This window comes from Felis catus, chromosome X, assembly GCF_018350175.1.
Source record: "Felis catus isolate Fca126 chromosome X, F.catus_Fca126_mat1.0, whole genome shotgun sequence".
Classification (NCBI taxonomy): Eukaryota; Metazoa; Chordata; class Mammalia; order Carnivora; family Felidae; genus Felis; species Felis catus.
In genome coordinates this window covers 69,746,865-69,761,865 of record NC_058386.1, presented here as the reverse complement: position 1 = coordinate 69,761,865, position 15,001 = coordinate 69,746,865, and the positions used below count along the sequence as shown (strand labels likewise).

The 15,001-nt window shown below is 34.5% G+C and overlaps 1 protein-coding gene and 1 pseudogene across 3 annotated transcripts in view; one reads left to right on the top strand and one right to left on the bottom strand.

The window, feature by feature from the left end:
• The window catches only part of LOC109496332, a 389,020-nt gene extending 374,535 nt beyond the window's left edge, over positions 1-14,485 (bottom strand). For 2 of the 3 annotated variants that reach the window (XM_045050955.1, XM_045050956.1), the window contains exons 1-3: positions 14,381-14,485; positions 12,491-12,684; positions 10,618-10,764 (exon numbers count right to left, since the gene is read on the bottom strand). In XM_045050955.1, the coding sequence (XP_044906890.1) occupies positions 10,618-10,696 (79 nt within the window). In that variant the 5' untranslated portion in view covers positions 10,697-10,764; positions 12,491-12,684; positions 14,381-14,485. Of the gene's footprint in view, positions 1-10,617; positions 10,765-12,490; positions 12,685-14,249 lie in introns of all 3 variants that reach the window. The other variant, XM_023249271.2, reaches the window with a different exon arrangement.
• On the top strand, positions 2,979-3,788 carry LOC111558769 (annotated as a pseudogene).
• Positions 14,486-15,001: the final 516 nt, after the last annotated feature.

The following is a 15,001-nucleotide window of genomic DNA, read 5'->3' as shown; positions in this document are numbered from 1 at the left end:
AATGTTACCCATATTATCAACAGTCTAAAGAAAAAAAAGCATACAATTGTATCAAAAGATGCAGAAAAAGCATTAGACAAAATCCAACACCAATTCATAATACAACTCTGAGCAAACTATGAATAAAGAGGAACTTCCTCAACTTGATAAAGCTATATAGCTACCAAAAAGCTATATAGCTAACACCTCACTTAGTGGTGAGAAACTCTAAGCTTTTCCCCTAAGATCAGGAATATGACAAGGATGTCCCTTCATCTCACTCCTTTCAACATCAAGGTGGAAGTCTTAGACAATGCAATAAGAGAAAAAAAGGAAATAAAAAATACACAGATTGGGAAGAAAGAAATAAAACTCTGTTCACAGATGACATGCTGTTTATACAGAAAACCCAAAAGAATTGGAAAAAAAGAACTAGTAATAAATGATTCTAACAAGTTTGCAGGATACAAGGTACTATACAAAGGTCAACCACTTTCCTATATACCAGAAATTAACAAGTGGAATCTGAAATTTAAAATACAATGTCATTTATATTAAGGACTCCAAAAAATTAAATAGGTATAGATATAACAAAATCTGTAAAAGAAAACTGGAACTAACAAACAATTGTAGCAAGGTTGAAGGATACAAGGTTAATACACAAAAATCAATTAATTTCCTGTATACCATCAATGGACAAATGGAATTTGAAATTAAAAACACAGTACCATTTATATTAGCACTTCAATAAATTAAATACTTAGGTATAAATCTAACAAAATATATAAAAGATCTATATGAGGAAAACTACAACATTCTGATCAACAAAATCAAAGGACTAAATACATAAAGAGATATTCCATGTTTAGAGACAGGAAGATTCAATATTGTCAAGATATCAGTTCTTCCCAAATTGACATATATAGATTTGATATAATCCCAATCAAAATTTCAGCAAGTTATTTTGTGGATATCAACAAATTCTAAAGTTTATATGGAATGATAAAAGATCCAGAATAGCCAACACAATATCATAGGGGAAAAAGTTGACAGACTGACACTGACTTAAACACTTACTATAAAATTGCAGTAATCATGATAGAGTGAAATTGGTGAAACAACAACAACAACAACAACAACAAATAGATCAATAGAACAGAATAGCCCAGAAACAGACCCACATAAATATAGTTAACTGGTCAAAGGAGCAAAAGCAATAAAATGGAGAAAGAATAGTCTTTTCAAAAACATTAGGGAACTGTAAATGAAAACACCTTTGAGATACCACTACACACCTATCAGAATGTTCCAAATCAAACCACTGATAAGAACAAACATGTGATGCTGAGCATCTTTTCATGTATCTGTTGGCTATCTGTAGTCTTCTTTGGAAAAAATTTCTATTCATGTGTTCTGCCAATTTTTTTTATTTAATGTTTATTTATTTTTGAGAAAGATAGAACATGAGCATGGGAGGGACAGAGAGAGAGGGAGACACAGAATCCGAAGCAGGCTCCAGTCTCTGAGCTGTCAGCACAGAGTATGATGTGAAGCTCCAACTCAGGAACCACGAGATTATTACCTGAGTCGAAGTCGGATGCTTAACCAACTGAGCCACCCAGGTGCCCCTCTTTAGCCCATATTTTAATTGGATTGCTCATTTTTAGGGTGTTGCATTTTATAAGTGCTTTATATACTTGGAGTTCTAACCCTTTCTTAGGTCATTTGCGAATATCTTCTCCCATTCTGTATGTTGCCTTTTAGTTTTATTGATTGCTTCCTTCACTGTGCAGAAGCTTTTAATTTTAATGAATTCCCAATACTTTATTTTTTTTGTTTCCCTTGCCTCAGAAGACATATCTGATATGAGGTTGCTACAGCCAATGACAAAGAGGGCACTGCCTCTTCCTCTAGGATTTGAATGGTTTCTTGTCTCACATTTAGGTCTTTAATGCATTTTTAATCTATTTTTGTGTATGGTGTAGGAAAGTGAAAAACAGTATCTAGGTTATTCAAAATGTTAAAAATGGAACTATCCTACAATCCAGCAATTTCATTACTGTTTATCCAAAGAATATAAAAATACTAATTCAAGGGGATACATGCACCCCAATGTTTACAGCAGCATTATATACAATAGCCACATTTTGGAAATAGCCCAAATGTCCATTGATTGATGAATGGATAAAGAAGACGTGGTGTGTGTGTATATGTATACACATGCAATAGAATATTACTTAGACATAAAAAAGAATGTACCCTTGCTATTTGCAATGACATGGGTGGAGCTATACAGTATTATGCTAAGTGAAATAAGTCATTCAAAGAAAGACAAATACATTATGATTTCACTCATAGGTAGAATTTAAGAAACAAACAAACGAGTAAAGGGAGGGGGAAACAAGAGTTAGAAGCAAACCAAGAAACAGACCCTTAACTACAGACAACAAACTGATGGTTACCAGAGGGTAGGTATGTTGGGGGCAGATGGGTCAAACAGATGATGGGGATTAAGGAGTGCACTTGCAGTGAGCACCAGGTGTTGTTTATAAGTGTTGAATCCCTAAATTGTGCACCTGAAACAAATATTAAACTATGTGTTAACTAACTGGAATTTAAATAAAATATTTAAAAGCTACAACAATAAATATGAGGATGTGAAGCAACAGGAGCTCTCACCATTTCTGATTAGATTGCAAAATGATACAGGCACTTTGGAAGACAGTTTGACAGTTTCTTACAAAATTAAACATATTTTACCATAAGATCCTAGCAATCACATTCCTTGGTATTTACTCAAAGTAGTTGAAAACACATCCACACAAAAACGTGCACACAAATGTTTATAACATCTTTATTCCCAATTGCTAAAAATTGGTAGCAATCAAGTTGTTTTTCAATAGATGAATGAATAAACTTTAGGGCATTCAGACAATGAATTATTATCCAGCAGTAAAAAGAAATGAACTATCAGCCACTGTTGCTGCTGCGAGAGGAGCATGTCTGCAACTCAAGTAAAAAAAGTTAAGATGGCCACCAAATCGTGCCCAGAGTGTGACCAACAGATTCCTGTTGCATGTAAATCATGTCTCTGTGGTACATATTAGCAGAAAGCTTTTAAATGCAAAAGACACAGAAAAATCACCACCTTCTGCAGAAAACAAGCATGAGGCCAAGATAAGGTGAAAAGAGAGAGTTAGGTGAGAGAAGATAAATTCTACAGTAAATAAAGACTTAGAAAACAGAAAGAGGTCTCAAGTAACAACCATTCAGATCATATCAGACAAGGAAGAGGAAGACCCAAAACTGCACCTGGCAAAAACAAAACAAAAACACATAAGAAAAACAAAAAACAAAACTAAACAAAACAAAAAAGCATGAGGAAGAGAGAAACAGGAAAAGGTAATTGATATACATGCTAACCTCTCTGATGAAAAGACTTTTGTGTTTTCCATTGCTTTGGCAGAAATACATAGAAAATTATCAAAGACTTACTCTCTGGGGCGCCCGGATGGCTCAGTAGGTTAAGCGTCTGACTTCAGCTCAGGTCATGATCTTGCAGTTTCTGCATCCGAGCTCTGCATTGGGCTCTGTACTGACAGCTCAGAGCCTGGAGCCTGCTTAAGATTCTGTATCTCCCTCGCTCTCTGCCACTCTCCCACTCGTGCTCTGTCTCTCTCTCTCTCAAAAATAAATAATTTTTTTAAAAGACTTACTCTCTGATATTTTTATGCAAAATGTGTTGAAACTTTCTTCAGGATTACATCAACAAATTTTCAAACAGTTGTGGATTCTCAGGAGAATTCTAATTGCATCAATAAGGGTCATTGCTTGTTTTCTTTTCCCTGTCCTTTAGCCTGTGCCACATTTTGGGAGCAAAGCTGTAGGCTTGGACTGTTCTGGGATTTCCTTGTTTATCAAGGAGTATTGTCAGTGTTTTGTGTTGGGATATAAGTATATTTACCAAAAACAAACAAACAAAAATAATGGGTGTTAAAGGATAAAGGGGTAGAGGTGGGAGTGAAAGAATGAAAACTAGGGAAATAAAATGCTTGATGGTTATCGGGTTTGCCACCAGAGATGCAATATTTTAAGACCTTAGATAAAGAGAGTTTTAAAAATATATATTTCAGATTTTCAGCACTAACAAATTGCATATATACAGTTAATTTACTTTCAATAAATTTGCCATTGATATTTTATTGAATGGAGAATTAAGAATATAAACTGTAAATTTTTGTCTTTTTAAAAATATAATTTATTGTCAAGTTAGCTAACACAGTGTATACAGTGTGCTCTTGGCTTTGGGGGTAGATTCCTGTGATTCATCGCTTACATACAAAACCCAGTGCTCATCCCAACAAGTGCCCTCCTCAATACCCATCACCCATTTTCCCCTCCCCCCCATAACCTCAGTTTGTTCTCTGTATTTAAGAATCTCTTATGGTTTGCATCCCTCTCTGTTTGAACTTATTTTTTCCCCTTCTCTTCCCCAATGGTCTTCTGTTAACTTTCTCAAGTTCCACATATGAGGTGGGAATGTAAATTTTTGTCTTAAATTGATTTTTCTTGGCCTTTATTTTTATGACTTAAGTTATGAGTTATATTTTGGGAGATATTATCTAGACATTTGGGAAGTTTGGGTGCTATGTGAAGAAAACCATTTAAGGATATATCATAATATCATATTTTATATATAAACATCTTGTTTTCTTGAATGTAATTTATTTATTGGCTAAAAAAAACCTTTTTCTGCTCTCAAGATGGTGCCTGTTAGCTTAAACATAAAATATATTTATTACTTACAAAATATAGCCAATTTTAAGCAGCAATGTCTTATCTGAATGGATGTTAATTTATACAACCTGATAATTATTTAAATTGTTACTTAACCTCATTCTGGAAAAAAAATAAGCCTAAATATTGAAACTAATAAAAAAAATGACCTATCAAACCATGAAAAGACATGCAACATCCTTAAAAAGCATGTAACTAAGTGAAAGAAACTAATCTGAAAAGGTTACATAGTGTATGATTCCAACTACAAGACATGTTGGAAAAGGTGAATCTATGGAGACAGTAAAAAGATAAGTAGTTACCAATGGTTAGGTTGTGTAGGGGCCAAGGGCAGGCCACCTCAAAATGTGCCACTTTGACATATGTATTATTTAAAATAAAAGTTACTTAACAGCCAGTGCAAGGACACTCAGACCCTCCCCTGTCCCACAAAAGCAGGAAATAAATCTCTCATATGAAAAGTACTCTGGCTGTACTAAGAAGTAAGAAGACATTCTTATTATCAGAGATAGTAGCTCTATAGCTGAGAAAGCTACAGGAACAAACTGTGTTCCTTTTTAACTAACCTAGTACCTCAGCCCAAATACTTGGAATGCCTTAGGGATTAAAGTTCCAAAACATCTGTTTCCTTTATCCTGTCAATTCCTCACAAGTTTATTGTCTCTTTGTCTAAAGAGTATAAGAACTACCTGCCTTGGTCATTTCTTTAGGTCTCAATTTCAATATTGCATCTCTTTGCACAAGTAACAAAACTTTCCATTTTTTTTTATTCCTGTTAACCTGTCTTATGTAAATTTAATTCAATTCAGTGGAAGGGTAGAGGAAGAATTTTTCCTTCCCTTCAGGTGAAAAAGTGAATGAATAAACAGAGTGCAGAGACTTTTGGGGGCGCTATTTTATATGATACTACGATGTAGGTACATGCCATACATTTGTCAAAACCCACAGTACGTACAATACCAAGAGTGAACCCTAATGTAAATTATCACTTTGGGTGTTAATGATGTGTCAATGTAGCTAGATCAATTGTAACAAATGCATCACTGTGGCTTGGAATGTTGATGGTGGGGGAGACTGTGCATATGGGGGAACAGGGAATATATGAGAATGCTCTACATTTTCTGCTCTATTTTTCTATAAACCTAAAATTGCCCTAAAATGTAAAATATATTAAAAAAAAAACAACTGAGACCTTTAGTTTCCATTCTGACTGAGGGGAAAGATTGGATTCTACAAATAAATATTATTCTTTTCAATAGGGACTCACTATTCAATTTATATACCGTATATTCAGATATTTTCAGTCCTCATACCCATAGACCATTACCAGAAATAAATATAGATCACTTTGGTTTTGTGAAAAAGCTCAGCTCAGGATTGTTAAGGGCATGGTGGGGATTGAAGAAAGCACAGAAGTCTTACAATGCCGTGTTTTTTGGTGAAGAAATGCAGTCTTTGATGATGTTAAGAAGATCTGCTTTGGAAGAAAACTAAAACAGATACTGAGAAATTACTGTATATATGGTCACTTTTCCATCAACCACTCAGGGAAAAAGCAAAAAGCCTACAAGCAGGCAAAAAGAAATTGATAGAAACAACAACAGTTACACAAATTATTTCAAACTGTGGTAGATATTAATACTGTAAAAATACTACAGATATATAAACATATGGGTGGTTCTTACCCACTTGATAACTCTGGCAACCAATAAGGGAAGTGACTGTTCTTCATGACAGGAATCTGTTCCTAGTCTTTATGTCTCCATGCTTCTTTTGCTTTATGTATACTATCCAACTTTAACTTTTCAGTTAGGAGAGACTGTTTAGGTGCTCTAAATCTGAGCAATAAGCTTAGAAGTATGGGAAAAGGTTGAGAAGAAATGGGAAGAAAGATCTGCTTATCACACATTAATGATTCATTACCTAGTGAAAGCATTCCTTGGCCTGGAATACTGGGTGTATAAACTGATTGTCATGATATGCAAAAAAGAGCATATATGTAAATTTTAAAGGAGAGAGTCTAGGTTTTCATCAGATTTTCAAAGGTATTAGGATTTGTGACACTTAAATGTTTAAGAAATCATCTTCTGTGCAATAGCATAGGTTGCTGGGATCTGTAACAGACTGTTAAATAAAACAATTACATCAACATACCCAGCAATAGCATTTGGAACTCTGAAAGTTAAAGCAGCTCCCCAAGTGCCTAACTTACAGTTTGAATGTAAATAACTTACTATGGTAAATCTGGTATAGGTGGTCTCTAAATAGCAGTTGTAGTCATCCCAACTCAGTATTAATTATCAGGACCAAATCTCCATACCCAGAGCTTGAATAATGATAGAGACAAGGAAGGGTGACATCTTTTTTTTCCCCCGGGTGTCTATCACTATCCTACTACTCAATACTAGCTTCACATGTGAGATAAAGACAGCACAGCCAGTTATTTCTGAAATGTAATCTAAGAATCACTTGAAAGAATTTTACCCACAAATAAAAATTTTCTCTCTTGTTACTGCATCAGATTTCATAACTGGTGATTTGTACTCAACCTCTTCCAAAATCTATATATGTATTTTTATTATTTCAGGGAATAAGCTATAACAATTACTTTGTCTCTTTCTTGATGTTTTAATACCTACCATTCTCAACTTATATGAGCCCTCTGCTCATTCACAGGTATCTTTCAGAATAATAAACTCACTATTGTCATAGTCACTATAGCAGAATGATCCCCCTATCAAATACACCCTGTATAGCTTATGATTTTGACAATATGCATGTACATCATCAATGAAGGGAGAGGCCCTTATGGCCCATTATGATCTTTCCTAATTTACTAATTTTGCAAGCTCTCTACCTTAATTCATCTTTTCCAGACAAACAAATGTATTCTTAATGAAAATTATCCCCTAGTCAATGTTTTCTAAGTTGAGATATACCTGGCTTTGCTATTAAAATCCACATATAGATAGATCTAACAACCTTCTAAACCTGTAAGATCCAAGAGTCCATAAATAGTAACAATATGTTGGTGCTTCTGACAGTGTAACACTAGCATAACAATAACAATAGTGTAATTGATAGTTGGATAAACATAAGTAGAACAATGATAAAATACTTCTCACATTTATTTTGTACTTAACCTTCTCCAAATCTTGTTATTATTGATTATTATTTTTCATTGCAATATACCTCTCCGACATACATATGTGTGTTGCCAGTTTGAGAAGGAAGGAAAGAGAAAGAAAGAAAGAAAGAAAGAAAGAAAGAAAGAAAGAAAGAAAGAAAGAAAACCAATTAAAAAAAAAAACTTTAGAAATCCTAATGTCCCAGTGGCTTGTTTATAGTCACAATGGGGTTTAATGGTACAATCAAGCCTAGAAGTTAGAGATCCAAACTCAGCTTATGTTCTTTCAATAGATTCAAATGCTCCAACTGTCAAATTTAAATCACATTTTCTATCTGTACTAAAATCCAGAAAATTATTTTACTTAAAAACAAATCATATATTTTGGATACTAATGTTTCATTGGACATGTCATTTGCAAATATCTTCTCCCATTCAGTAGGTTGTCTTTTAGTTTTGTTGATTGTTTCCTTCCCTGTACATAAGACTTTTATTTGATGTCATCCCAATAGTTTATTTTTGCTTTAATTTCTCTTGCCTCAGAAAACATATCTATAAAAATGTTGCTAACAGACATATGAAAAGATGCTCAACATCACTCATCATGAAGGAAATACAAATCAAAACTACAATGAGATATCACCTCACACCAGTCAGGATGGCTGAAATCAACAACACAGAAAACAAGTATTAGCAAGGATGTAGAGAAAAAGGAAACCTCTTGCACTGTTTGTGCGAATGCAAAATGGTGCAGCCACTCTGGAAAATAGTATGGGGGTTCCTCAAAACATTAAAAATTGAACAGTAATTACATTATTGGGTATTTACTCAAAAAATACAAAAACCCTCTGGCATTCTCAGTTTTAATAGTGCTAGACTGCTCTAGGTTTTTCCCTCTAAATTAACTGTGTGAAAAGGTCTCCAGTAAGTCAAATTGTTATAATCATCCTTGATTTTCTGCCCATATAACAGAAACTGTTTTTTTAAAGTAATTTTGTAACTTACCACTAATCAAAGACCAAATCCAAGCTAGGATACCAATAAGGTATTGAGGTCTGGTATCTATAATTCATAGCCTGCTTATTTGAAATTACTTTCTTTTATAATTATTGTTTTAAGAATATGCCAATATCACCAAACAAAAGTTAACTAAGAGTGGCAACCTGAAAGTTTTTGGGCATTAGGCCAATTTTATAGGAAAAAATGAGAACTGGAATATTAAAGTCATTATTTTGTCAATAATAAAAATATTTGCTAAGTACCTACTCTTTGCAAGGTATTGTGCTGAGTGTTGTCAGAGATACAAAGATAAGTAAAATATTACACTTTGCCTTTAAACTATTTTCAATTTGATAGTGAAAAGATGAAACACACACACACACACAAATACAGTGATAGGCACAAAATGCTTTGAAAAGCAAAGGAAATATTACGGAATCACAGGGGAAAGAAGACATTTCTTCTTGCATTAGTATTATTTTCAGTAGTTTGCAAATGCTACTGAAAATAATGCTACCTTTGCAAATGCAAAGGCCTGAAGTTTAAAATCAATTACTCAGAAAAAAATAACAATGCAGCTAAGAAAACTTGGAATTTCCTTCCAAAGGCAGGAACCAATACTTTATTCCCTAAGTTAATGAGGGTGATGAAAGAATATTTAAGTTTCCTGATGTTAAAAATTATAAAAGTTAGGATTAAAGCATGATTCAAGAAAACTTGGAGTTTATTTTTCACTTGAAATTCCTCTGAATTAAAGTAATTTTATTCACACAATTTAAATTATAATAAATTTTCACATATATCATGCTATAAAACTGTATGAATTCAATGTATTGGGAGGGAAATCTTACTGCACTGAATTTTATGGATGGGGAAATAAAACTTTAAAAAGATACTATAATTCTGTAATGATAATATATTATTTTCATCTATGTAGTGTCTAATCCATTATACTTAACACAACAGAATATGCTAAACCAGCTATACATAAAGAAAACACTGCAATAGAGCAAAGCTTCATAGTATCATCTTTAGAAGAGTTTATGTAATTAAAAGTGGTAAACATCGCCAATCTTTCCTAAAGTGCTCCTTAGCATGATGCTAATAAAGACAGCTGATAATAAAGAACACTTTGGATCTTTCCCACCTCTTAAATCATTGGATATATTATTATTTTAGGAACTATTAATGCAAACAGTAAGTGATAGAAGCAGGCATAGCCTTTGCTTTCAAATGTAAACTATATATTAAATGTAATAAATTATAATTAATAAAATTATTTAAATTAATTGCATTTCACTCTTCCTTTCATTGCATCTATTCCTTTATACAATCCATCCTCTTCAGTCAGCAATGGCTCATTCCAATAGAAGAATGTAAATCATATCTTTTAAGTAGTGTGTTTTACTGTTTAATGTCATTATTTTACAATATTTGGTTGCTTCTAATATTCACATATAACCACACATTAATATGTTAAGTAAAAATAATACATTAATTCCAATATTCATACAAAAAAGATATTAATCAAGGCAAGGAAATTATTCTTGGGATGTGTTTATTAAAACAATGTTAAGAACTTGAAATTACAGATTTAAGGTTCAAGTCTTTAATATTAAAGCATTTTCTGTAAAATAATATGTGAAATCTTGTCAGCTGAGCCTGCAAAAGATGAGAAGTGATGTGCAGAGTTAAGATACTTCAAAACATCTTACCTTCTATCCACACACGAACTTCAGTAGGAGAGGATGTCACAGTAGGATCTTGTTGAAAAAGATTAAATGATTGTGCCATGTCTCAGGATGGATAAATAGAGCAAATCCTCTGGTGGTTAATATTTAAGGCTTAGATAATCCAAGTAGCTAAGAATGAAATAACAGAACTTAATCAGGTTCAGGCATTATCTGTTCATACAGACTACATTATATTAGCATATGCTGTCAGGTGTGGAGTTTGGGATAAAATAATCCACCATCAATTAACTAATTAATATGTATTGAACACCTCTTTAGTAAAATACAAAACCTCAAATATAAATCCGAATGAAGTACTGATACATGATACAATGTGGATGAACATTGAAAACATTATGCTAAGTGAGAGAAGCCAGATACATAAGGTTGCATATTGTCTGATTCCACTTAGATGAAAAATTCAGTATAGGTAAATACATAGACACAGAAAGATTAGTGGTTGCTAGAAGCCGGGGAGAGATAGGGAAGAGAAACTGTTTAATGGGTACAAGGCTCCTTTTTGGGGTGACGAAAATGTTTTGGAACTAGATAAAAGTGATGGTTGTACAACATAGTGAATATATTAAATACCTCTGAATTGCACACTTTAAAACTGTTAATTTTGTTATGTAAATTTTACGTCAATGAGATAAAATTGAAAAGGCCAAAAAATAAAAACCAAATATAAACCTGATACAACTTCTGTCAAACAAAAATTGTGAATCTATTAAGAAAGATAAAAAGCACATGAACAGCATTAAGACAAGTACTATATAGAAAAAGTGCTAAGGAGTTTATGTTTAACTGCAAGGAAAAGAGATAGCTTCACGCAGCAGGTGGCATCTGAGTTAAGACAAACTAGACAGAAAAGAACCTCGAGAGAAAAATAATAATATCTTCCCTGCCTACATCAGGAGTGTCTTGTGAGACCTATAGAAAGAAAAACAAATGGGAAGGAGAACACTTTCTAAAATGTAAAACATTCATTATGGAAATGTGAGCCATTATTAGTCCTGGTAGTTTTGAAACTCCAATTTGTTGCAGCTTTCAGTTTTCCTTACCTATATTACTCAGCTTTTGAAACCAAGATACAAAGGACATAGTAATGACAATTTTAAAAGTAATATTGTGTAATTGTGATAATTCTGGAAGAATCAATTGTTCTCCCCTTCCATTTTACCATCTTTAAACTAAATTTTATGACCTTGTATATACAAATGCTTTACAAATGTAAATCATTGATGTTCACGTTAAACAAATGGTCTACAATCACAGCTAAGTCCACTTCTGAAAAAAACTTGAATATGGGTAGCACTTTCCCAGACAAAAGAAGTAGGACCATATTAGATGAGTGGGCTGCCATGTTTTATCATCCTCTTCACTCAGCCAATTAACTCAGGCCCTGCCTTTCATAGCACTTTTTGAACTACTACAGCATATTTGTGTTTACTTTTATCTTGCCCCTCAAGAAAATTGGATTTTAATCTGAATATCTTTTAAACTTCAGAAATGACACGAGGCAGACAAACTTTATAAAGCATCACTCTCCAACATAACTTCCTGCAATGTTAGAATATTCTACATCTGCACTATTCAATATAGTAGCTACTGACCACATACGGCATGTAAAATGTGGCTAGTGAGACTTAGGAAGACAATTCCTAATTTTATTTAATTTTAATTGATTGAAATTTAAATAGCCACATGTGGTTACCTGATAGTTTTGAAACTCCAATTTGTTACAGCTCTAGAACTTCCAATCAAGCATTAGGGTTATATACTTGGTGGACAAGCTCAGACTGAAAATGAGAGCTGCTAGGGGAATAGGAAGATCTGAAAGAATCCTGATGCTTACAGTCAGATTATCTGTAGTCTTAAAATTCATGATGAAGTTGGCAACACGAGCAAGTTGCTGATCATTCTCTGATTTCACCTTCACCTGAGGTGTGAGGGTAGGAGAGGCTGTACACAGTGTGGGTGGTGGATAAAGGAAAGAAGATTTGCGTAGCCTCCAGCGGTGAAGTGACTCTCCAATAGGTTTCAGTTATTCTGAAAAAATAAAAATAAATAAAGTTAATAGACAGAAATATATAGTGAAGTTCTTGCATTCAGCAGAGACTTGGTTAAACAGGCAAAAGTTGCATTTCCTTCAAGCATATTCAACAAATGGGTAATGATGCACTTACAATGTGTCAGGCAGAGGAAATTTCATTGATTAAAAGATGTGGTTGTGTTTTATATAATTGTACAGCATCACTTAAAGTCCTCTAATTTTGAGGAAAGGGGATTTTGGTGTGCAGTGGTTTCTCTATTCTTTTGTTTTTTGAGGGTTTTTTTTTTTTGTTTTTTGTTTTTGTTTTTGTTTTTTGCTATTTAACATTTACATTATTTATTGAATCTACCTAAATGACTTTTTTTCCCTCTCTTTTTGTTTGTTTGGCCTTTCCAACTTCCATTGCTTTCTTCATTTAAATTCAGTTCAGAGGACTAGTGCCTATTTTCTCTTCTTATAATTCCCTATAGATGTTTATGCAAAATATTGACCAAGGTGTTTCATCTCAGGTTTAAAAACTCTCAGCTAAAAAACTTTTGTTTTTTGCTTAAAAACAAAAAGGGGGGGGGGAAGGAAAGGAGGTAAACAAAACTTGTAAAACAAACATGAAAAATAAGTAAAAGTTAATGAGCTAAGATAGTGGAAAAATTCCCTCCTCAAGACTTCAGTGTCTATTTTTATAAATGTTGACTAGCTTTAAATTTTTTTTTCAATTACATTCCTTTATGTTGAAAGGCTTGGGTCTATAGGACTATGTAGGGGGATAAACTAGACGCTAAATGTCCCCTAAGTGTTAGCATTTTAATTAAGCCTAATGTATTTTAAACGCACAACCACAGAAGTCCTATTATCCATATCACAGACAATAGAGTAATACGATTCAAAACAAACAATTCTAAATTATATCATCAGCCATTCTGAGCATGGTGAATTTCTTTTTCCATAACAGAATAATATAAATAATGCTGAGATGGATTATTATATTATTACTATAAAGGGAGAATCATCGACTCAGGGGATTTTAAAAAATAGAGGTGATATCTAACCAAAAGGTTGGAATTCGACAGTTGGGATAGCTTTCACAGAAGTGGCACAGAGCTTGATGAGGCAGCAGCGTGAGCTTGCCAACAGCTAAAATTATTTGGGAAGTTTTCTTCGTGTTTAGTTGAAGTCAACCTTTTCTGAACTCTTGTTCCTACTCCTATTTTTGTCCTAGTTCTGCCTCATGCTGTTCCTGGGAAGGAGTCTCTGAAGATTTTCACGAGCATCAACCAATCTGCCAACTCTCAGTGAGTTGTCAGTTGGCCAATGTAACCCTCCCGTACACCCTTTTTCCATCTTGGTTTTTCATAAGACAGTTTTCCAGCCCTGTCCCCACCCAAAGATCGGCCACTAGTATATCCGGACCTCCATCTACAATGTGAGGCTCAGAGCTGAGGTTGAAGGCCAAGGAGGCCTTACCACATGAGCCTGGGGGTGGGGTCAGGGGCTGCGTGGTCACCCTCACACTAAACCCGCCCCTCCTCCCTGTTACCCTAAGCCACCTCCCATGGAGAGGTACCTTCATTCCTGTCAGACCGCGTCGCCATTTAGGGCTTTGGAAGGGAGGCTCTTCAGAAAAGGAAACACCTCCCTCTACAGCCACAAGCAAGGGCTACAGTAAGCAGTCTTATTACTTGCCTTTTTCCCTACCCTGTCAGCTTGAGGCCGCGGGGAGAGGATCCCCACAGCTACCAACCGGCAGCTGGGTCTGGAAAAGGGCGTTCTCAACTGCCCCGCACTGCACATGCGTTGCCCCTAGAGCCTGGTGCATTTCCGGGAGTTTCTATGACGTAGCTCTTGGCCTACAATGTGCAGGGAGGGGCCTGTTGACAGGGAGTTTGTCTTCACCTTTCACTGCCCATAATAGCCGTTGAAAGTTTGTTTCCCTTAAGATACTGTCCAAATATCTGTTGGCTACTGTAAGGATTCTCATTAGAAGATTACACACACACACACACACACACACACACACACACACACACACACTCTCAGAGTGAATATGAGTTCGAGGAAAGAAGAAAACTAACCTGGAAGCAACAAGTGGTCACAGATTTCTCAATAAAAAGCATTTGCTGGAATGCTGAGACAAGTGAAGTCAAGCACCTCTCTGACATTTATGGGAGATCCACTTTTTTTTTTCCTTTTTCTCTTAAGATTTTATTTTTTTAAGTTATCTGTACACCCAAGTATAATCCCAAGGTCAAGAGTTGCATGCTCCACCAACTAAGCCAGCCACGTGGTTCTTTCAGTCTTTTTGTTTATTATTTTTGA